The sequence below is a fragment of the Populus alba genome, chromosome 1, assembly GCF_005239225.2.
Source record: "Populus alba chromosome 1, ASM523922v2, whole genome shotgun sequence".
NCBI classification, from domain to species: domain Eukaryota; kingdom Viridiplantae; phylum Streptophyta; class Magnoliopsida; order Malpighiales; family Salicaceae; genus Populus; species Populus alba.
In genome coordinates, this window is record NC_133284.1 from 11,474,465 (window position 1) to 11,497,461 (window position 22,997).

Here is a 22,997-nt window from a genome sequence, read left to right on the forward strand (position 1 = left end):
AAATATTGTAAATTTAATTACTCCTATTACATCATGGAATAAATAATATTTTATATAAAATATTTTTTATTATTCCATTAAACTATATATAATTTCATTACGTACAAAATTCATCCGATAAGAACTACAATTTTCATAATTTTTTGAGCGTGTAATAAAATTAGATAAAATATTATCAGTTATAAAAATTGATATTATAGTGCGAGTGAATTTAATTCACTCTATACTACTTTTTCGAGAAAAAAAATATTGTTCACATCAGTGCAAATGAATTTAATTCACTCTAAACTAGTTTTTTTTTTTAATAAAATTAAAAAAAAAAAAAAAAAAAAAAACTGGACGAACACTGTGCAATTCACTTGCACTGCATTATATTTAATGTGAACAGTGTACATGTACTGTTCACGCTAATTGCACTGTTCATTGAACAGTGCAATTAGAAGCACAGTGCATGAAAAGCATGAAATTTTAGCTTTTCATTTCCTGCGTTTTTGACGTAAAATTTGTGTGGACCCCATACATAGTAAATCACCCTTTTTTGTTACAAAACGGCTGCTGACTGCGTTTTCAATAAAACGCAGCCGCAGCCGTAGAGCCAAACGGGCTCGGAGATGCCCCACGAAATCATCCATCTCGCATTGAACAACTCGATTAAAAATAATAATAATAGAATCACAGCACTGTCTCCAAGCGACTAGTCACCTACTTGAAAAGGAAGAACAAGGAGGAAAAGTCTCGGCATGCCCATTTGCATTTGCAGCACGCAGGATGGGGACTTTTGTGCCATGCGAGGAAGGCTGCTTAGATAAACCGCCGGCCATGTGCAAGCTACTGTTTGTTAAAATAAGCGTAATTCATAAGATACGAAGTTATCAACTTATTTTTAAAATATATATATGTTTCGAATAATGCAATTTATATGTTTAATAGTGCAACCTCAAAATAAATAAATAAATAAATAAACTCAACATGCTACATGTTAAAATATAAATCAAATAAAATGCGAAGATTACGTTGCTGGGAAATAATGCAACTTGCACAAATATCTTAAACATTCATTTGGACAAATTCCTCAACATTTGTTTTTAAATATCCAATGGATTGAGCTCTTAAAAACAATGTAATCTTAAAAAAATATACAGGTTGTGCTGTGTTTTTAAAAAGCAGCCTATATATTTTATAAAAAAACTAGGTTACCCTTTTGATAACAACACAATTTAGACATTGCTTTGTTCTAATACACAATTCATTAACATGTAATATTTCACAAAATATTTTTTTGTTTCTCTATCTAGTTATAGTTTTGAAATTTGACCTAGCCTGACAGGTTGATTCGGGACTCGGTAAATCCGAGGCTGAAATTGAACCATGTTAAAAAAAAAATAAAAGAAGAAAAAATCCAGTATGAACCAGCTGCCCGGCAAGTCGACCTGAGACTCGGGTGTTTTGATTTAAAAAAAAATTGATCCAATAACCTGATTAAAACTCAGACTGGGTCTAAAAACTATAGCGTTAATTGCCAAAATTATTTTAATCACTACTATTTTTTTTTTTTTTTTTTAAAGATCATTTAAGTTCCTCATTCAAAAGTCAGGCAGGCCACCAAAGATATAATTTATTTATTTATTTGCTTAAACGGCACAATGATTTGCCACATAGCGCGCGTTCTTCAACATGAATAATCTGTGAGACATGTAAGAAATGTTCCGTCTAATTTCAACGAGTTCATATCCTAAAAGGAGTGTTAGTTTAATCAGACACAGAGGGAGGTGGTGTTTTTTTCGGCTTTCCTAGCTCTAGACAACGATGAGTCAATTTCTGGGCACCACATACGAGGGCAGTGGTGCTGGTTACATTAATCCGAACTTCAATTTGCAGCCAGGCCAGTTGAAAGTTTTAATAATGGCCATGGATTTATGCCTATCAATGTCCGTGATGGATGGCCCTTATGAGCACAGATCCAAGAAAAGGTGGTCCTCTGTTCTTCATGGTGATATGTAGCAGATCCAATATATTTGGATAAAAAGGAAGAAGAAGAAGCAGGGGTCGTGTACGTATGTACTTTAATGGGGTGGCTAGCCTTTGGATGATGATTGAGGTGATTGCTGGACTCGATTCCAGTCGAAGAGATATACGTCGATAGCCAAGTCGTCTTGATGCTGGTTTGTGGACAGGATTGCTTTCGTTCATGGCAAATCGTGGTCCAAGTTAAATCGGGGTCCAAGTAAGATGGTGATACGTAGCAGATCCAATAAAATGAGAATTGGTCACATATTCCATAAGCCGATTCGGATCACGGGTTTGACAAGTTAACCAGTTGACTCAAGTTTTTTTGTGTTTTTTTTTTTTTTTTCAATTTCATTCTCCATCAATGAGTTGATAAAGAATTAGGCTTCATAATTTTTTTTGTTCGATTTATTTTCTATAGGATTATCTAATTTTCATGACTTGGGTTTTAAGTTTTAGAGGTTAATCTTAGTTGACTTGAGTTTTAAAAAAAAAAAATGATTTTTTTTAATTTTATCATTCACATTTTATTGATTGAAAATTGAGTTTCATCATTTATTTTAATTTTTTTTCTATGAGATTACCATAAACTCGGGACCTAGATTGCGAGTGTCTCAAGTTATTTAAGGTTGGTATGGGCTGATTTAATATTTCATTGTCTTAGTATATTTTTTTTTTAAATATCATTAAATATATCACCTTCTCAATGTTTTAAAAAAAAATATATCATCCAATGTGCATCAGTTTTTGAATTCATGATAAAAAAAGGAAGAAATTCCTTCTAAATTATACATTAACAATGCCCACGCTTTTTTTTTTACGCTACAAAAAAATTAATCCATGTCGCAACATAGCACGGGTCAATATCTAGTATATATTTAAAGATCTAAGGTTTTTTTTCCATGTGCTTCACTGCTCATATGAACATTGGAGCAACTTGGGTTTTTTCTTTCATTTTCAAGCATTTGTTTCTCATAATCCTTCTATAGCCTAATTTGATTGAAATAGGCTTAAGATTATGGAGAGAAAAAAATACTAAATTAAAAAAATAGAGAATTGGAATGTAAAAAAAAAAAGAAAAAAAATATGTCTAATCCCACATTCTCGACAATTCTCATTTTGATTCAAAAGTTTATTTTATTCATCTTTTATTTCCTGAATTTGAGAGAGGAAAGAAAAAATCACCTAAAAACAATAAAGAAAGAGAAAATCATTGGTTGGATTGCTTTTTGACAAAAAAAAACTTGTCAATTTTAGTGTCAATGGGTTTTTTTAAAAAATAAAAGTTTGATGAAGGTTATTTTGAATCTTCATCTTGCTTAGAAAAGCAAATCAGGGTTGATAGAGAATACTTATTCTTAATTTAATCTTGTATTTTTTAGTCATTTTAAGGGTTCTTTAGCTTTATAAATTGTTTTTTAAAAAAAAATTCTGAAGGTTTTTCACATCAATAAAACCTCAACCTTGATTTTCTAGCTATCATGGTGGTTGGTAGATTTTGGATAAGAAGCGTCTTTTACCTTAATGTTTTTCAAAAAAACTAGGGTTGTCGTCCGTCCTAAACAAAATAAAAAGTCAGGTTGGCCCAGACCCACAAGCCCGCCCCATACTTATGCTCTGGCCTTTTTTTGTATGGTCTAGGCATATTGGGCCACCAAGCCCATATGTTTGGTCCTTTGTTTTTCCTAATAATTTGCAATACCATTTTTTTTTTTTTTGTTAATTGAGTTTTTTTAGATGATATAGTTTTACAGGAAAATAAAAACAAGCAAGATGTTTTTTTATATATAAATAATATGGTTTTTTTTTTGTTTAGTATTTTTCTTCTTCTTTGTTTTTTGTTATTACATTATCTTTTCAACCTCTCTTTTTTACATCTTTTTAAAGTATGTTTTTTTTTAAACATTTTTTAACTAAATTCTCACTTTGTTATTTTTAATTGGATGATAGTTTTTTATTGGTTTGGGTTTTTAAATTTATTTCTTATTTTATTTTTTCATGCATAGTTTTATTTGTTAAGTAATGATTTTATTAGTCAATGTATAATTTTTTGACAAGTGTCATGTGATTTAACATAATTAGTTGAATAAAATCGACAAAAGATTTTCTTACCAAGAACAAAATTCCAAAAATAAATAAAAGGATATAAATTTTAATAAAAGTAGCTTTTTATACATATGATCAATAAAATATATATGATGACAATGAATCTTCAGAATTTGAAAAAACCATATACCTGGACTTGTCTGGCCATTTAATTTCAAGTAAAAAAAATTTTTCATGAAAGTTATAGAGCTAAATCACTTGAATATCATACACAAAAAGTAGTAATATTTTTTTTTCATAAGCAAACCATTAATGATACAAGTAGATCTTCAAAAGAAAGATAAAAATTAATGATATTATTGATAATTATAAAGTTATTCTTGTTGTTAAAGATTTTAAACAACAAGTGTGTAATATTTTGACACATATTTACTCGTGTCAAGAGTAATTTCTATACAAGTATTTATAGTCATCACAACTATTAACAAGTTTAAAACACATCAAGTGGATATAAAAACAACTTTTTATGATTTTGATGAGAATATTTATATAAAACATACCTAAGAGATTTTGTTGTTAATGAATGATAAAAGAAAATATGTAAGCTTACCAAACCATTATATGATTTGAAACAAGCATCCAAACAATGACAAACAAAAATTGATAAGATTATATTGTTAAATAAGTACAAAATCAATGAAGTTAATAAATGTATTTATATGAAAAACATAAATAAAAATTATGTCATTTTATATTTTTTATATGGACGATATTTTTATTTTGAACACAATGACTACACAACAAAATTTATTAAAAAAAAAATATTAACTCATAAATTTGTTACGAAAGACTCACAAATATCATACAACCTGTCGCACCCCAAAAAAATCCGCGCCTCCGTTATTTTTCCAACCTCTTTTAGCTATTTATTTTAGTTTTATTTTTGTGGGGATCCAAAAATGGGTTACAACACAACCAATAAATATTTTTATGATATCTAATAAAATATATATCACCTTCTTCACAAGCTTGCCCTTTCTAAACGTAAACCTCCTCCTCTACAAAGATGTCTATTTCCTTCATTAACATAGATAAATATTTGTAATATATTAAAATCAATAACATGACTCTCCTAGTAATTATATTTTATTGAAATGTTTTTTTTTATATATATAATGATCTCACACACACACACACATATATATATTATACTATTTTGTTGAAATGTTTTTTTTTAGATTTTTCTTTAACATGATAATTTATAGTTGAATAAGTACCCGTAATCTTCTCTTTTAAAAGATTTGGAATTCAAACATCTCAATCAATAAATAGAAAGATGATTTGATATTCAAAATTTATCGTGAAATATATTTAGTTTAATGCACGTGCATCCACAAAGGCCTTAATTACACTAGTCTTGAAAAATTCCACAACTGATTTAGAGTATATTTGGCTATGCGGCAGCTGCTGTTTTTTTTTTTTCAAATTCAATAATTCAGTTTTTTAGTTATAAGTTGTGATTGTGGTTTGGCTTACGAGGACCATAAAAATTAAGATTTCACCGTAGGTTAAGCTAAAGCAATTTTTTCATGTTTTTATTAAAACAAACTCTCTACTATTCACTTTAATTAAGTGAACAATGGAGTAAACTCCACTGTTTACTCCACTTTTCACTTAATTAAGTTGATAGTGGAGTTCAACTCTAATGCTCATATGAACAGTGAAGTTGAACTCTATTGTTTTAGCCGACCGGGTCTGAAAATAAATGTATTGAATCGGCTCTAATCTAATTAAAAAAATTTATTTTTTTTAATTGTGTTTTATTCAAAAAATTAGAAGAAAATCATTTAATACCGTAGTATTTGCAGAATTTGATCACAACTTTAACTTTTGTTTTTGATGACATATTACCTAATATTGTGTGCTTAAAAAATCTTGGAAAATATAGTCTTTATTTGATAGATTTCATATGTTATGAAATTACACATGGTTTCATGGAATAATAAAAAATATTTGATATCAATATTATTTATTTCATGATGTAATAATAGTAGTTAAATCTACAATATTTAAATTAAAAACTATCAATATTAATATATATATATATATGTATATATATTTTAATTATTTTATAACCTTAATTTGAAAAGCATTATTTTAACCAAATATATTAAATTATTTTTTTTTCAACCTCAATTTCAAGCACAGTTTTTACCAAATATCTATTTTTTTCAAACTAATTTCAACTAAAAATATTTTTATAAAATAAATTTTTTCAAATCACAATCACAACTACTACCTTAATAACAAATATACTCTTAATATTCTGTAAGGAAAATATTAATTGACTTTACAAGAAAGCAAAGGCAACAAAAAAAAGAAAAAAAACCAACAGGGAAGTTTGTTTTTCCCGTTTGGTTACAAAGGAAAAAGAAAACCGACAGAATAATTTTCCTAAACCAGAACAGGAATATACCTGTATCCAATCCGAGGAAAGAGATATTAAGCAAAGCCGCACCATTCTCTCGTCTTCAACGATATGACACCCTATCCAAATTCAAAACCAAACCCTAAAAAGTAACAATTCCACTTTCATTTTTCAATCCTAAAAAAAAAATCCTAGAAAAATTAAAAGAAATCCATTTTCAATATCAAAAACCTGTTATTTAGCCAAATATCAGTAATTCGCACCATTATCAGCTCATGGACCTTCAACGAGCTATGCTAGATGAACTCATGGGTGCAGGTAATAAAACCCTAATTTTATTTTTCAATTTCATGCATTTACATTGACGAAGCTTGATTATTTGATTGATTGTACGGGGCTGTTAATGTGTTTAGAATTTTGGGTTTTTTTTTTTCTTGTGTTAAAAAGATCGTAATTTGACGGAGGAAGAGAGAAAAGATTACAAGGAAATAACATGGGATTCAAAGGAGGTTTGTGCTTATTATATGGCTCGGTTTTGTCCTCATGACCTCTTTGTCAACACCAAAAGTGATATTGGTAAGTTATTGTAGCTTTAAGTTGACTAATTTTGATTGGATTATGTTAACTTCAGCTTGTTTCTAAATTTTGGAGATTTGAATTCTCATTATATCTGTGCTTGATTTGTACTTTGGTGATTAAGTTGAGCTTTGGTTTTGATAATTTGGAGATTTTTCGCTAATTGGTTTTTGCTCCTTTTGTTTTTGCTGCCAGGACCATGTGATAGGGTTCATGATCCAAAGTTGAAAGAAAGGTAGTTGTGGGTGTTTTGATTGACAATGCCATGACATTGCTGCATTCTAGTTCCAGGATGTTACTGACTAAACGTTCTCTATGGACCTGTTGCCTGAGATCAGAATAATGGTGGTTCTTGATTGATTGTTGATGTGTTGCAGGAATTTTCCAAGTGCTATGTTTGTTCTTAGTTGTAGAGCTCTGTATTATGTCATTTGACTCTATATGTTTATTAAATTAACTTCCTCTTGATACTGTTGCGTTAGTTATTAATTTGGTTCTTTATAAGAAACTAACTGCTTTGTATGTGTAACTGAAGATGAATCTTGGATCTGCAAAACACTGTTGGTGTGATATTTTTTATTCTTGATGTAACTAAACTAAAATGTTCATCAGGTTGTTGTAAGAAGAGGAGAATAATTTGTGCTGTTCAAATCAGTCCATAGCGTCAGTGATTTACATAAAGCCTTTTGATTTTATTTTGTTTTGATACTTGTGCTTCTAGTGCATGATTGGTCAAAATTAGGTGTTCTATCAAAGTTTAGTTGGTCTTCTTCATCAGAATTTCCTCATACTCTCTCCATATGTACTCAAACTTGATCTAATGGCTGTATTAATTATTTTCTGACTTAAGCTTTGAGAAGTCCCCAAGACATGATGCATATCTGGCTAAATTTGAAGCAGAACTTGCTCAGAGATGTGAGAAATTGGTAGGTCTCTTACTTCTTGGGTTTGGTTGCTTGTTATTTGTGATATGTAGTTTTAAATGTTTACCTGGGATCCTTTTCTATGCAGGTTATGGAATTGGATAGAAGAGTTAGGCGTGGACGAGAACGCCTAGCACAAGGGGATGAACCTATGCCACCTCCTCCGCTGTCAGCTGACAAGTCTGAACGATTATCTGTGGTGGAGGAGAAAATAAAAAACCTGCTAGTGCAAGTGGAGGCCCTTGGCGAAGTTGGGAAGGTGGATGAAGCTCAAGCGCTTATGAAAAAGGTGTTCTTAATTTGTTTCTAATAGCAGCCCATTCCCCACCCAGCCCTGAAAATAAAAAAAATATAAAAACAATGCATTCATGCTTTTATGTTGCAGTTCCTCCTTTAAAGTATGATATTGTGTTAAACCTTCCTTTTCCATTTTTTTTTCCTGAAATATGAAATTGCTTGCCCAACCAGTGACTTAAATCCTAAGTTTTGCGACTCTTCTAACAGGTGGACGAACTTAATGCTGAGAAAGCATTGATTCAATGCCAGAATGATAAAGTGTTGGTGGTTCCACAGGAGAAAAAGATGGCTTTGTGTGAGATTTGTGGTTCCTTTCTAGTTGCAAATGATGTTGCAGAGAGAACCCAGTCTCATATCACGGGGAAGCAGCACATTGGATATGGGATGGTCCGGGATTATATCTCCGAGTACAAGGTGAGTCAACTTCGCTGTATGAATTCAGTGTACAATATATTTGTTTGTTTTAGTGAACTGAGAATGTGGAATACACAGGAAGCTAAGGAGAAGGCAAGGGAAGAGGAAAGGTTAGCAAGGGAAAAAGAAGCCGAAGAACGGAGGAAACTGAGGGAGAAGGAATCTGAGAGTAGGAGGAGTGGTTCAGGTGATAGAGATCGGTATCATGATCGAGATAGAGAAAGGGAGCGGGACAGGCACCGAGATCGTGAAAGGTCAAGGGAGTGGAATGGTAGGGGTAGTCGAGATGATTGGAGGACTAAGAATGGAAGAGATGGTGGCAGGGATAGGCACCGTGATCGGAGCAGGTCATGTTCCCCTGTCAGGCATGGTCGCAGGAGGTCATCTAGAAGTCCAGTTCACCCATATTAGAGGATTATGTTCATAGATATCTGAGTTTAAAATTATATGAGGTAGACTTTTTTAATCTCAAAGTTTCATGAACATGTGCTTTTGGAGACTCACGTTAAATGTCATCATGGATAAAAAATTTCTTGTTATCTCACAGCTTTGTTGAGAGTTTACCTCCCTTTCATCAAATATTATTAGAGGAGAAAAGGGTTGAGGTAGGTATTACTTAATGCTGTTGTAACTATTTTGTGTTCCTTTTGGACTTTGTTTGAACAAAATTTTTACGCCTTTGTCTCTGGAACATTGATTCATAGTCTAGTATCTGTCTCCTATCTTTGGTTATTGATGTTCTCATGTACTTAAGAGTACAGATTCAAATATATGCTTGAGTGATACTGCTGCCGAGACCAATGATGGTTTAGTGTCTCAATCTCAAGGTAACAAATAAATCTTGTTTTCTAACATGCCTTGCGCCAATAGGTTGACTTCGCCTTACTGTAGAAGGTTTTTTCTTTTCTTTTTTTTTTGGGGGTGGGGGATGGTTCAAGCTGGATAATTTTTGTTGGCAACTTCTTCTTGGTTGACTAGACAGGGAAAGAAATTTGGGAATCCCAAGTTGTAGTGTTATTAACCATGCCATCTTGCATTACAGTTTTAGCATGTTGATGATCTAGTAGGCAGGAAAGCTCATTTGTCCACTCAATTTTGCCTGCACCATTGTCATATGGAACTCAAAGTGACTGGGCTGTGTGAGGGCTTTGCAAATAAATAGGCAGTCTTTGAGGCCAGATACACGTGTTTATGGGTGGTTATCCGACCTGGAAACCTCAAGAATTCAATTTCATGGAAAACTGATTTTTTGTCTGACAGAGTAGTGGGTACCTTTGGAGTAAAAAATTCAAAAGCCAGGATCGGCCAACAATAGGTAACTGCCCCTTACATAGTATCTTTTAGAGTCAAGATGTCTCTAAAACTCAATTACTTGGAACAGTTCTTTCTATGCTTGTCTGGAAATCTACTTCAGCGGACTGGAACTGGATGCACTATAACTTGAAATGGTGCGGGAACTGGAGGTAACTTGAACCTATATGAAATTTAAAATAGCATATTTCTGTGACCAGCTTGCAGGAAAGGCATGTAATCTGTTGAACTTGGATGGTAGAGTTGCCGCCGGTAAGTAAGGTCCTGATGTAATCTGTGGATGGTTTGTGCGTGGGAATATTAAAATTAAGTTAGTGCTATCTTATTGGAGGTTCAAATTGAAAAATGCCGAATTGGAAAATATGTAATGACAATTTGCAGCTTTAATGTGCGACCTAGCATTGTTGAAATAAACTAATGTTGTGTTTAGATTTCATTTGATTTGTCAATCTGATGCTATCGTTTCAAAAGGTTTATGATCACCCAGTCCTGGTACAAGTTGCTGCTTGAGCTTGTCCATGCTAAATCGAGGATTTTTTTTTTTCTCTTTTGAATTGGAAAACTGAAGGATGTAAGTTAGACATCATTAGGCACATGTCAGCAGCTCCATCTTTTGTCAGATATCATCTTTTGTTAAACTCCTTCCTCGTTATGGAAGGCGTGATAAACTGCTGATGGTTGCATGCTATAGCCCTTGCTGGTACAACGCCATTGATTTGTCTTCTCGTTGAGGACTGTGGCAACCCCGCAGAACTGCAAGAAGGTGGACTTGAAAGTGAGAGCTACAATTTTATTTTACACCTCTTACAAGTCTGAAAGGAATTCACACTTCTGCTATAGCCAAAATTGTGAAAAATGTAATTGACAGTTAATTTGCACAAATAATTGTCAGCTCCATTATGTTGGGTATAACTTACTCGGTGCCATACAAATAGGGTTCCTTGTCATCGAAAATTGTAGCAGTTGCCTGACTGGGTTTGCTACAAAAATAAACATATAGCTGGCGGCATAAAGGGCTTTTTTTTAACTTCTCCCCTTTTCGTTTCTTCCCTGGAGGGGGAGAATAACTTAATTACATTTGGGTTCTACCTCACTTCTCACCACAAAGTCCGGTGTAACAGCTAAATCATCTTCATTGCTGCAATGCTGCTATTATGCAACCGGCAATAGCCAATGGAAGCTTCGTCGTACACAAGGCAAGGAGGGCCCACAATCAGACAGCATACAAAAACATTAGTAACACAAGAAAACTACTGGTAACGAGGAGGAAAACAAGGTCCAACCATTTGTGTACCTATACGGAATTTTATCCATGAAGGACATAATCTGTGGCTCTCGTTTTAGGTTTTTCATTGTTCTCAAACACTGCTAAGAGTAGCAAATGAATAACTTTCCATCGAACTCATCACCATCACCAACAGCAACAATTACCATTTAGCATCTCAGGGCTTCAACCATGAATGACACGGTGGACAAGCTGGTGATCTTTCTAGCAAAGAGAGATGGCATAGATAAGCTTGTCAAGACTTTCCAGTATGTGTCCAAGCTTGTTCACTGGCATGTAGAAGCCACCCATCCAGACGCTGCAATGAGATTCAAGCAATGGGAACTTGCTTCTGGCCTTAGCCGCAAAGCCTTCAGAACTGGCAGGTTTCTCACTGGCTTCAACGCTCTAAGAAGAGGCCCTGGCGCAACCCCGACGTTAAAGGTCCTAGCTGTTCTTGCTAATGCAGGAGAAATGGTCTATTTCTTTTTTGACCATTTTCTTTGGTTATCAAGAATTGGAACTTTGGATGCAAAGTTGGCAAGAAGGATGAGCTTCATTTCAGCATGGGGCGAGTCTTTTGGCTACATATTTTTCATTATAGCTGATTTTATTATAATGAAAGAAGGGCTAGAAACAGAGAGAAGGCTCTTAATCACTTCAAAAGAAGATGGTTCAGAAGATGCGAAAGAGAGCACGAGGAAGATCGGAGCAGAGAGAGTGATGAGGTTGATGGCAGTGGCAGCTAACGTTGCAGATTTGATTATTGCTCTGGCAGATATTGAGCCCAACCCATTTTGCAACCATGCTGTTACTCTTGGTATTAGCGGGTTGGTGTCTGCTTGGGCTGGTTGGTACAGAAACTGGCCCTCGTAGTCATAGTTCAAATACCTAGCAGGCTACCACCCAAGTCTTGAAAATGGGGGCACAAAATCTCACTTGTGTTGTAGTAGCGATGGAAATTATACTCTTTTACGTGAAAAAATGTTGCAACTAAGTGTTCCATTTTATCATCTTATTGGTTTATGGCTTTACGTGGAGAGTTTCTCAAGTCGTAGCAACCAAGTCTTCAAGATGGATGGAAAATTTTTTTTTTTTTTTTATAGGCTTTGGAAATAATACTCTGCAATTATCATACTGGACTAAAATGATTTATGTCATTATAATTTAATTTTGAAAATTTAATTTTTATTTGGAAATATGTTTTTTTAAAAATTTAATTTTTAAAACAAAAATTAATTTTTTTAATATTTTTTAATACTAAAAATAGTTTTTTTAAAAATTAAAAAAATATTATTTAATATATTTTTAAATAAAAAACACTATCTAACACCATGCTAACCCTAGGATACCGGCTTTATCATTAAATAAGACTAATCCACTACCCAATTTGAATAATTTAGTCTCAATTAATTCATGAGCTTTGTTCAGGTAATTTTCACAAATTTAAAATTGAAAAAATCTTCAAGTTATTTGAGAAAAAAAGAAACCATTTATTTTACTAAAGAAGAACAAATGGGGGCAGTTAATTTTAACTCGCAACATATTCTCCTGGTAGGTACCCAAATGCATTTGGGCCAGGAAAGGGTAAGTCAAAGCCTGGTAAGAAGTCGTCGTCTCTGAAGAAACCGAATGCATTTGGGTAAAGATGTAAAAAGTTGACCTCGTGATCTCCTTACACTAAATCCCCCACCTATTCCATCTTGATCGGAATGTAATCTAGCATTTCCATCACTTTTAATTATTAAAATTAGATAAAATATTCTCTTTTGCAGATTTGGTTTTCTATTTTTCACCGTTTTCCCACAGATATTTCTTGCAGTGTGGTGTTTGCTTCTAGTCCCCCGAGTTTAGCATTAATCAAGACAAACTTTCTTTATATATATATTAAAAAACACTAGAGTTTGGCTTTTTTCTTGTTGGGTTTCTTTTATTTTGCATTTCTCAGAGGCTAAACAGAGGTTTTCTGGTTTTGTGAGATCAGATGGCTGAAGGAACCGCTTCAAGATATGTGAAGTTAACAAAAGAACAAGCTGATGTAGAGGAGATTAAGCCCGGTGAGCTAAATCAGCCCATTGAGGTTCCTCAGGTCTCAATCTCTCTCTCTCTCTTTTAATATCAGATTTTTTCACCTTTTGTTTCAAGTCTTGAAATTTAAGTAATTTTAATGTTTTACTGTCAGATGGGATGGTTTCAAAGTTTAGAAGGGTTTAGCTTTTCAACTTTGATCTGATATTGCTGTATCTGCTTCTCTTGAGTCATTTTATAAATGTGTTTCTTTGTGGGATTTGAATGTCGAGGCTAAATTTGTGTAAAGATGGGATCTTTTGGATCACTGATTTTTTTTCGGTGGGGCAGCTGACCGTTCGTAAGTGTAATGAATGTGGGCAACCTTTACCTGAAAACTTTGAGCCTCCAGGAGATGAGCCTTGGACTACTGGGATTTTTGGATGTGCTGATGATACCGAAAGCTGTAAGTACGTTTATAATTTCGTATTATATAGTTTTCAAATCAATGTTCTATGATGTGGGGGGTATCACATTTGGATACGTTCAGAACTTGTTGGAGATCAATTGCTTCTGTTATTGTGATCTATGTAGTGCTTTGCTGCTTTTCATTTTATTAAGTTAGATTTTATGACATGGACATATGTACTTAGCTGATCTGCTTTGCCGTTAATTAGGACGTATTGAACTATCTGGTAATTATCCAGTGCATGAGATAAATGGCTTTGGCCAAATCTGAGTTTGTGCTCATTGCATGTGCTTGAAAGGAAAGTCATGGCAGTTTCTCTTGAAGCTCCTGCTCTAGACAGATTATGAGCATTACTTTCTTGACATAGTTGTGCCCCTGAGCTAAGTAAACATCTGTTGGAGACATAATTTCATCCGATAAAAAATTGTTTATTTGCCCATATGGTAGTCCCACTTAGGATTTGAATGCAGGCAGTTCACTTGTTTCTGTTTTTTGTTGTTTCCCAAATCAATGATTTCTTTTATTTGTTTTCTTTTCTTCTCATTTTTCTCAAATCCTTGTGGATCTAAAATGAAATTCTTAGACTTTTTCTATTACAACTTGTCTCCTGGTGTTATTTCCCCATTGCTGTTATTAGAGAAGAAATAGTTTTTCCACAACTGTGGAACTTAGATGCATGGATGCCATTTGGAGAGAGGGTTTTGGCCCTTGTTTTCAAAAATTTCAAAAAAAATTTGCTTTTTTTTTTTTTTTTTAAATGTTTTGGATCGTTTTGATGCGTTGATCTTAGAAATAATTTTAAAAAAAAATAAAAAAACATTATTTTGATGCATTTTGGAATGAAAATCACTTTGAAAAGCAAATGCAACCACACTCCTAAACAGGCCATATCCTTTACAGATTTTACAATAGGCACAATTCAAACATATAATCCTTTGTTTTCCTAGTTTTTCTTTTTCTTTCCTGTATTTATTTTTGAAACAAAATATAACTGGATATCGCAAGTAAAGTTTTATGGACGGTATTAAATTTGTTTCTCATAATTAATAATGTGATGATGACATATATAGTACAATGCATATGAAGACAAAGGGTATTCTCTAGAAATCAATCTATTGACTTGATTCAAAATAGATTCAAAATAGTTTGTACAAAGTTCCTATTTAAAGGAGAATACAAGGCATGGAATCAGGAACCAAATCAAATCATATATAAGAGTGACCCCTAATTTATAATCTGTTTCCTAATTTCTAGACAAGCTAATATAGGATCTGCTATTTTACACTGCATATTATTTTAGAATCCACACCATGCTTGGGAAAGTGTGGTAGGCTGTCACTAGTTTTTGTTCTTCCTTGGTTAAGTGGATGTTTTGGCAACTTTATGCAATTCATTCTCTTGTATTTCATAGTTTCTTCAACAAGTATGGGTACCATTTTTTGAGTGTTTTAGCTAGTTATTTATGCAAGGCATGATGAATTAATACTTCTTATTTTACACCTTGAAAGGCTGGACAGGACTATTTTGCCCTTGTGTTCTATTCGGTAGAAATATTGAGAGCTTGAGAGATGATACTCCCTGGACTACCCCGTGCATTTGCCATGCTGTTTGTGTTGAAGGTGGCCTTGCACTGGCTGCAGCAACAGCAGTTTTCCATGGCATTGACCCAAGGACATCATTTCTCATTTGTGAGGGTTTACTTTTTGCATGGTGGATGTGTGGCGTATACACTGGTCTTGTCAGGCAGTCTTTACAGAAGAAATACCATCTCAAGGTAATCTCAATTTCTCAATTTTAATATTCATTGTATGAATTGAAGACGACACTGATCCTTGAACACTTTGTTAAGGTTAAAAAAAGCATCACATGCACATTTTGTAGATGCAGACAAGATGACTGCTTCCGAATTCCTTTTGTATGTCATGGGAGCACTAATAATTATAAGAGCTGTAACATATGGAATACTAGGGGTGCGTATAATTCGGTACCATGAACCATTACCCAAGAACTTGAACCTGAACATGAGAATCAGGTTGATGCTTTTGTGAACCTGACAATCAAAGAATCTATAGGTTCGTTTAACCTAAGTTCAAATTTGGTTTCAGGTTAACCTAAACTCGTCCTAAACATATGCAATCCTTCAAATAAGAGCTTAAAAATCGTAAGTCATCAGTTAAGCTTTTATAATCCAGCAGTTAGGATTGGATATCATGTTCTTAGGTTATTTTGAGCATCCCTATGGAATACTGTAATTAGTGATATTATTCCTTGAATGACTTGATATTTTAATGTGCTCTCTTATGGTGAGAATTACTTTTTCAGTGCATAAATTTGTTTAGTTCGTGATAAAGTGTGCTGTTGGAAGTTGATGTCAATTAACAAAGCATAATGAAATGGTAGTTATATAATTCTGTAAATTTAAAGGGCATTCTGTTCCTTCAAGAAGTAATAAAATATGAGAATCGCAGAAGAATTTTTTTTTGTCCAATTCAAATCTAGTAGTTTCAAAAGCAGCAAAGAGCATTAAATGTGAGCTTTTGCGAAAAGGATGTCAACTGCTTTTTTCAGTTGACCAGAATCATGTAGCCTGTGCGTGCCAACAACCAGCATGGCTTCCACTGTGCTGCCAAATGGAGCCTTGATATTTAGGGGGTTGCTATAGTGCCAACGCCTAAAGCTTAGGCATTGCATACTCCCCATCATTACTTACATTACTGTTTACTTGCATTTGTTTGGATTGCAGAATTCACCCTGTGACCCATGCATGGTGCACTGCTGCATGCACTGGTGTGCTTTGTGCCAGGAGCACAGGGAGATGAAAGGTCGTCTATCAGATAACTTTGTCATCCCAATGACCGTTGTCAATCCTCCCCTTGTTCAAGAGATGAGCGCCACCATCGAAAACCAGGATTCTACTCTTTCCTCTGATAAGGGCACCAGCTTGGAGATGCAGCCTCTGTAAAATTCAGTCATACAATGACATACTATGAAAGGGAATTTGATCTTGAAACTGATTTTTTCTATCTGTTAGAAACTATTTCCTTACACAAGAAATTACGGCACCCCCCTGTGCATTAAAAGATCTGAACAGTTACACTTTCTGTCCTTGCTGATGCTTTTTTGTAGAGTGAAGTTTACTTTTGATTGATGTGGATGCATTATCATTCAGACCATCTGTTTATACATCCACATCTTTTGAACTCAATGCTATATATGTTCGCACCTCCCGGTTGTTGTGATGAACCAGAAAGAGTTGCTTCCATAGCCTCAGCCTCAGTTTTTGTGTTTGCGCATCTAGCTTATTGCACAAGAGAATCCGTTGATGCTGAATTTGGTGATTCAGTCAAGTAACTTGAGCATGGGATGGATTGATTGATCCACCATTCTCATGTCCAGCACACCACCAATTAGCCAAATAGCACTTCTCTTTATGGATAGTTGCTTCACCAGTCTTTACATGGAAGAGGCCTGCAATGCCTCCATGGTGGATGGAATCATGGATTGTTGGATTAGAAGAAGATAGTTGGTGTCGCTGGCCCTATGCTTTCAGTTCACTGAATAAATCAGGTGTATCCAGTGGCCTGTAATAGTAAAGTAGGATTCACAAATGATAGACATATGTTACTGTTGTCACAGCTTCCAAAGCTGAACAAGCTAAACTAAGGACTGTCCCACAGCTCGGGTTTTCTTTTAAAAAAAAATTCTATTCGCATAGCAGTTCAAATTATTTCTCAAATTATCACACTTAAAAAAACTATATTTTACTACAACACAGTAATACAAGTTACGCATGTACTTGCACTTGAGGGTTTAGTTTAGTGGTCAACTGCAAGACTTGTTTTGCGACTATCCCGAGTTCGATCCTCTCTAGCCTGCCACCCCACTTGCTTACTAGGCTCAGTAGGCCCCACGTAAGCTGGCTTACGCATGTACTCCATGCGTCACCTATTAACATGCATGTCTACTGGTTGGAGTGCATATATGTGAATCGCCTTGTCATGTTCATGTAATAAGATATATAGAAATCTAACTCAATAGACGGGTATCACTCAGTAGATATGTGATTTCTCAATGCATGCTAGAGATTAATATATTCTACTTGAACCATTGACCAATCATCGTCCAATGATTAATAAAATGCAAGTCATCAAGTGTGTCAACATTATTATATATGTGTTAATGCAATCTAAATTGATATATTACCCAATCAGGACAATGCACCTCAACAATAGTAAAATAATGTCTAAGGACCATTGATAGTTAAAAATTAGCACCCTTCATATATAATGGAGATGCTATTCCAAAAACATTGTTGATGCACAATGTCCATATCACCTATAAAACCATAATATATATATATATATATTAAAAAATATTAACACCCATAAAAAATAAAGTTAAATAAAAATTAAATAATTGAGTTCATGCACACCTGGTAAAGCTTATGTGAATCCAACTCGTCATAATTAAACTCGTGAACATGAGTGAGATTTTGTGTAAAACACCTAGATGTCTCCCCAACCCAACTAACATGAAAAAATATTTATAGTTAATTTAGACATTTTCTTTTATAAAAATTTAAATTTTATAAAAGTATTCATAATTATCATTTCCGAGCTCCAATTAAGAGTTATGTTCCCGTAATCGTATTTCTCCAAAAATCAGGGTGACCAATGTAGAGATGCTCCCACAACCATAGCTTCATATTCACAATAAAAAATTAGTAAATATTTAAAATAAAAATATTTTATAAAACTTAATATCAAATCATACATGTGAGAATAATAAACATCCACCAATTTGTTTCATGTTTGACATGATGTATGTTATCTTCAAACCCTAACCATAGTTATGAATGATAATAAAGTTTTTTAGAAGTGGTAGAAAGTAACATGGAACTACATTGCTTGTCAAACTAGTGAAGATCATGGCCTCAAATATATGCATCATGTATGCTCTAATATAATAATGCAACATAATCTCTGTCGTATCCTCTAGTGGGGTCTCAAACTCTCCTTCAACCATGTCAACCTAATATAATCTCTTTTATATCCCTTAGAGAAAGATAGTCGTCCTAATAAACAAAGATATAATTTAACCTTTATTGAAAGTTGTGAGGCTTGTAACAAGAGCTCCATCTATTTAGAAGGCTTGGTAGTATGACTACATCTTGTAAAGTCAGTGTCATCTCTCCAATATAAAAGTGAAATGTGTGAGTCTCTTGCCTCCACCGCTATACTAATGCTGCAATCAAACCATTGTTGATGTTTATGCCTTTTAAATGACTCATCTAAACAAATTCAGCCATAATGACATAAAGACGAAGATGAATAGGTTTAATCAAACCACTTTTGATATTTTTATCAAACAAAATATAAACATAAGTATTAACAATATTTATAAATTTACCGTATAACCATGTTATATATAAAAAAATTAACTTACTTGTTGATTCAAAATATCCTTAGAGCGGTGTTTAAATTGTAATTGCAGCATCGAGAAATCACTAGGACTTAGACATAATAAGGATTCGTTCTCTTGCTTGTTGCAATATCCTGATGTAGATCCACCTCTTTTAATTCACACCATGACATATACCTATGGAAAAAGTTTAAAGGATAGAGAATAAAAGCATAAAAAACCAATAAATTAACATAGAGAAATGAAATAAAAGTCTCCACTTTAAATAAAATTTTTTATTTATGGTGTCCACTTCAACATGTTTTTTTATTAACTGTTACACCATATAACTCATTTGTTTTATGTTTATTCCTCTCTGGAATTTATCTCATTATGCAGACGAGTGGATCTACATTTATCTTTTTTTAACTTTTTATCTTGTTGGGTATTCTTCAACACCATAAAAATGTAGCCAAAACGACTATATACATATGTAGAAACATAAATTTTCTACCAATCAAATTTTAACATATGTTATTTTATTTTTTATAAGAAAGGATAAAATAAAATTGAAATAAATAACATGAAAAATAAATGAGCCTTCATATATTTCTTGGCCAATGAAAAGTTGACACTTGGAAAGAGATTTTCAAGATATCTTATTACAAATGCAAGATCCCGTCAATAAATATCAACCAATGAAATTATGTCATGTGGTATTGAAAAAGGACCTGAGAGCCCCTACAATTTTCTATAAATAGAGGGCCTTAACCTAGAGAAAAGGGGATCCTGGAAGATACAAATTTTCTTAAAGACAAGCTCTTCAAGCAAGGAATCTTTCTTAAAAGTTCTCAAGCCTCTTTCATCTACACTTAAAGCCTACAAAAAATGAAGTTCTGTTGGATCAAGCTAAACGCCCTATAAAAGTTCTTCAACAACACTTTGAAGATAAATTAAAGGTACTCTTCAAAGCATCAAATCAACAAGAGGATTACTGGAGATACAAATTTCCTTCAAGACAAGCTCTTTAAGCAAGGAAGTTCTCCCCCTCTTCAAGCAAGGAAGCTCTCTTAAAGAGTTCTCAAGCCTCCTTCATCTACGCTTGAAGTCTACAAAGAACAAAGCTTTGTTGGATCAAGCTTAAATGCCTCATAAGAGTTCTTCAACATCACTTTGAAGACAAATCAAAGGTACTCTTCAAAGCTTCAAATCACCAGGAGGGATCCTAGAAGATACAATTTCCTTCAAGACAAGCTCTTCAAGCAAGAAAGCTCTCCTTCTCTTCAAGCAATGAAGCTCTCTCAAAGAGTTCTCAAGCCTCCTTCATCTACACTTGAAGTTTACAAAGAGCAAAGCTTTGTTAGATCAAGCTTAAACGCCTCATAAGAATTCTTCAACAACACTTTGAAGACAAATCAAAAGTACTCTTTAAAGCATCAAATCATCAAATCTCGCTAAGCTCTGTTGGATCAAGTTTAAACGCCCCATAAGAGTTCTTCAGCAACACTTTAAAGACGAATCAAAAGGTACTCTTCAAAGCATCAAATCACCAAATCTCGCTTCGCAATACACGTCCAAATTCATGTTCTTGTAAAGCACAAATCTTGGCTTGATTACTCAAATAAATCAAGTTACCATATATCAAATCTAAGGGATGAATCAGAGGCTTGAAGAACTCTTAAACGCCCCATAAGAGTTCTTCAGCAACACTTTGAAGACGAATTAAAAGGTACTCTTCAAAGCATCAAATCACCAAATCTCGCTTTGCAATACATATCCAAATTCATGTTCTTGCAAAGCACAAATCTTGACTTGATTACTCAAATAAATCAAGTTATCATATATCAAATCCAAGGGATGAATAAGAGGATTGCCATATTCTTTTAAAAGAATATATTACATAGAGATCATACCCATTTATATATTTAATAAAATCATATATTTATACACATGTTATTTAATTTCAAGTGCTAAAAATTATGTCTCCAATATCATTCAAAAACAAGTGAACCACTCTATGTTTTTAAGTCACGTGTGTGGGGCACACTATTATTATCATTACTTATATTTTTATCTTGTATAAAAACACCTTCTCTTATTTTGCGTAAAATGGAACGCCGTTTCACTCACCTGTCTCTTTCAAAACCAGAATCAACGCGAAACAAAGTACTTGCCCCCAGTCAAAGTTCAAGTCCAAAACATTACTAATACCTACTCTCTCCCCTTCTCTTTCTCACTCACTCACACACTCTCTCTCTCTCTCTCCCCCCGAGACATTTGCTACTCTGTCCAGGCTTGATTCCATGGATAGACCACAGTCAGAGATCGGAAGGAGGTGGAGAATGGCAAAGAATAAAGAAAGGGTGCCGTGCCTGCCACCTGTGCCTCCCATGGTGAGACCACCACCACCCAATCCAGTGAAGCTAGCAGCAATAGCTGTAAACTTGAACATACGGCTGAGATCAGCAGACATGCCTGGTGCAATGCAAGAGCGTGCATTTAGGTGCACTAGAACACTCCTTGATGCTACAAGCCTCGAGAGCAAGAAGCCGAATCCCACACATATTGCCATGTGTCTGAAGAAGGTATGCAGACTTTCCGTGGCTTCAGCCTTGATAAATGATGATTGTGTGTAAAATTTGCTCTAGTACGACAGCCTGAATATTTTTTGTAAGCACAACTGCATAAGTTCCAAACATAGCATCTTTTTGATAAAATGAATGTGGCATCTATTGATACTAGCTAGTTCATTTGAATGCACATTTCAATTTGCTAGTAGGGAAAAAATTGCTAGCCTCCCTATTATTGGTTTATTAGAGGGCTCATTAGCAAGCAGATAGGCCGAGTAGCCATACCCCTACCTCCTCTCCTCCCCTTCTAATACTTTTCCTGACATGAAAAAAGATTGCCCCACTAACCTTAGCCATGACTAATTGACTAGTGAGATCAGTCATTGAGGAGGAGTACAAGTATTAAGGGAGCAACTTTTTTAGGGAGAACCTATAATGACTGTCAAGTTAGGCAGCTCTAAAGACTGGATAAAATAGTTTATGGTTATCAAGTTAAAATGAGATTATAACTTAGGTTTGAATTACGCATCAATTCATGATGTACAGATTTTAGGCTTTTGTCGTTGCACTAAACAATGTGCCTTAATTTCCTTACTGGCATACAATGAATTTTTGTTCGAATTCTTGGACAATTAACTGAAGCCCAATGTTTGAAGACCTTGTTGAGATTTCCTGATTTAGCTTAGCTCCCAACAACCAAAATTATTTATCTAATTGACCTTAATTGACTTCAGCATCTTCTCCTTGTCTCTTCTTCACCAGTCCTTACTTACAGGCTTTTACAAGGAACCTTTGGCACTATAGGTGTTCATCAGGCAGGCCAATTTTTTTTATTGTTTTCCTTCTCATTTTCAGGAGTTTGATGAAATGTATGGTCTGGCATGGCACTGCGTTGTTGGCAAGAGTTTTGGATCATTCATTACTTGCTCAAGTGGCGGGTTTGTGTATTTTTCTGTGGACAACCTATCTTTTCTTCTATTCAAGACAGAGGTTCAACCAGTGAAGAAGCTACCTCCATTGCGCAAGCTCAATGCATAAAGTGGTTATGCTAATGTAAAATGTCTGTTTCAATTTTAGGCCCTTGAGTCTGCATTTTGTGGTCAAGGAGAAGGTTGTGCTATTACAGTATATGTTTGACCTGTGCAAATTATAATTCTGATGCTTTATTAATTACCTTTTCTCCTTCCTTTCTTCATTTTTTGGTACGTTTAGTTTCCATTACAAGTGGCTAGATTTTCTTTATTCGAGTAACATTAAAATCTTATATATCCTATTTGAATTTGGA

The 22,997-nt window shown here is 34.0% G+C and overlaps 4 protein-coding genes across 4 annotated transcripts; all 4 read left to right on the forward strand.

The window, feature by feature from the left end:
• Window positions 1-6,552: 6,552 nt before the first annotated feature.
• On the forward strand, window positions 6,553-9,382 carry LOC118036025 (uncharacterized). The gene is made up of 8 exons (XM_035041718.2): window positions 6,553-6,799; window positions 6,929-7,057; window positions 7,253-7,292; window positions 7,908-7,983; window positions 8,069-8,269; window positions 8,485-8,691; window positions 8,770-9,143; window positions 9,239-9,382. Exons 1-7 carry the CDS (start codon window positions 6,757-6,759, stop codon window positions 9,100-9,102), a joined length of 1,029 nt encoding a protein of 342 aa, XP_034897609.1. The 5' UTR covers window positions 6,553-6,756; the 3' UTR covers window positions 9,103-9,143; window positions 9,239-9,382.
• A 1,791-nt stretch (window positions 9,383-11,173) lies between these two features.
• LOC118036026 (peroxisomal membrane protein 11B) lies at window positions 11,174-12,300 on the forward strand. Its single transcript, XM_035041719.2, has one exon. The coding sequence runs from the start codon at window positions 11,459-11,461 to the stop codon at window positions 12,140-12,142; it is 684 nt and encodes a 227-aa protein (XP_034897610.1). The 5' UTR covers window positions 11,174-11,458; the 3' UTR covers window positions 12,143-12,300.
• Window positions 12,301-12,842: 542 nt separating this feature from the next.
• Window positions 12,843-16,888, forward strand: LOC118036027 (cell number regulator 6). The gene is given in 6 exon segments (XM_073407179.1): window positions 12,843-12,980; window positions 13,251-13,355; window positions 13,625-13,739; window positions 15,251-15,516; window positions 16,486-16,669; window positions 16,672-16,888. Coding segments are annotated over 5 exon segments (819 nt in total). The 5' UTR covers window positions 12,843-12,980; the 3' UTR covers window positions 16,821-16,888.
• A 4,500-nt stretch (window positions 16,889-21,388) lies between these two features.
• LOC118036028 (uncharacterized) lies at window positions 21,389-22,997 on the forward strand. The gene is made up of 2 exons (XM_035041721.2): window positions 21,389-21,727; window positions 22,568-22,997. The coding sequence occupies exons 1-2, from the start codon at window positions 21,446-21,448 to the stop codon at window positions 22,748-22,750; spliced, it is 465 nt and encodes a 154-aa protein (XP_034897612.1). The 5' UTR covers window positions 21,389-21,445; the 3' UTR covers window positions 22,751-22,997.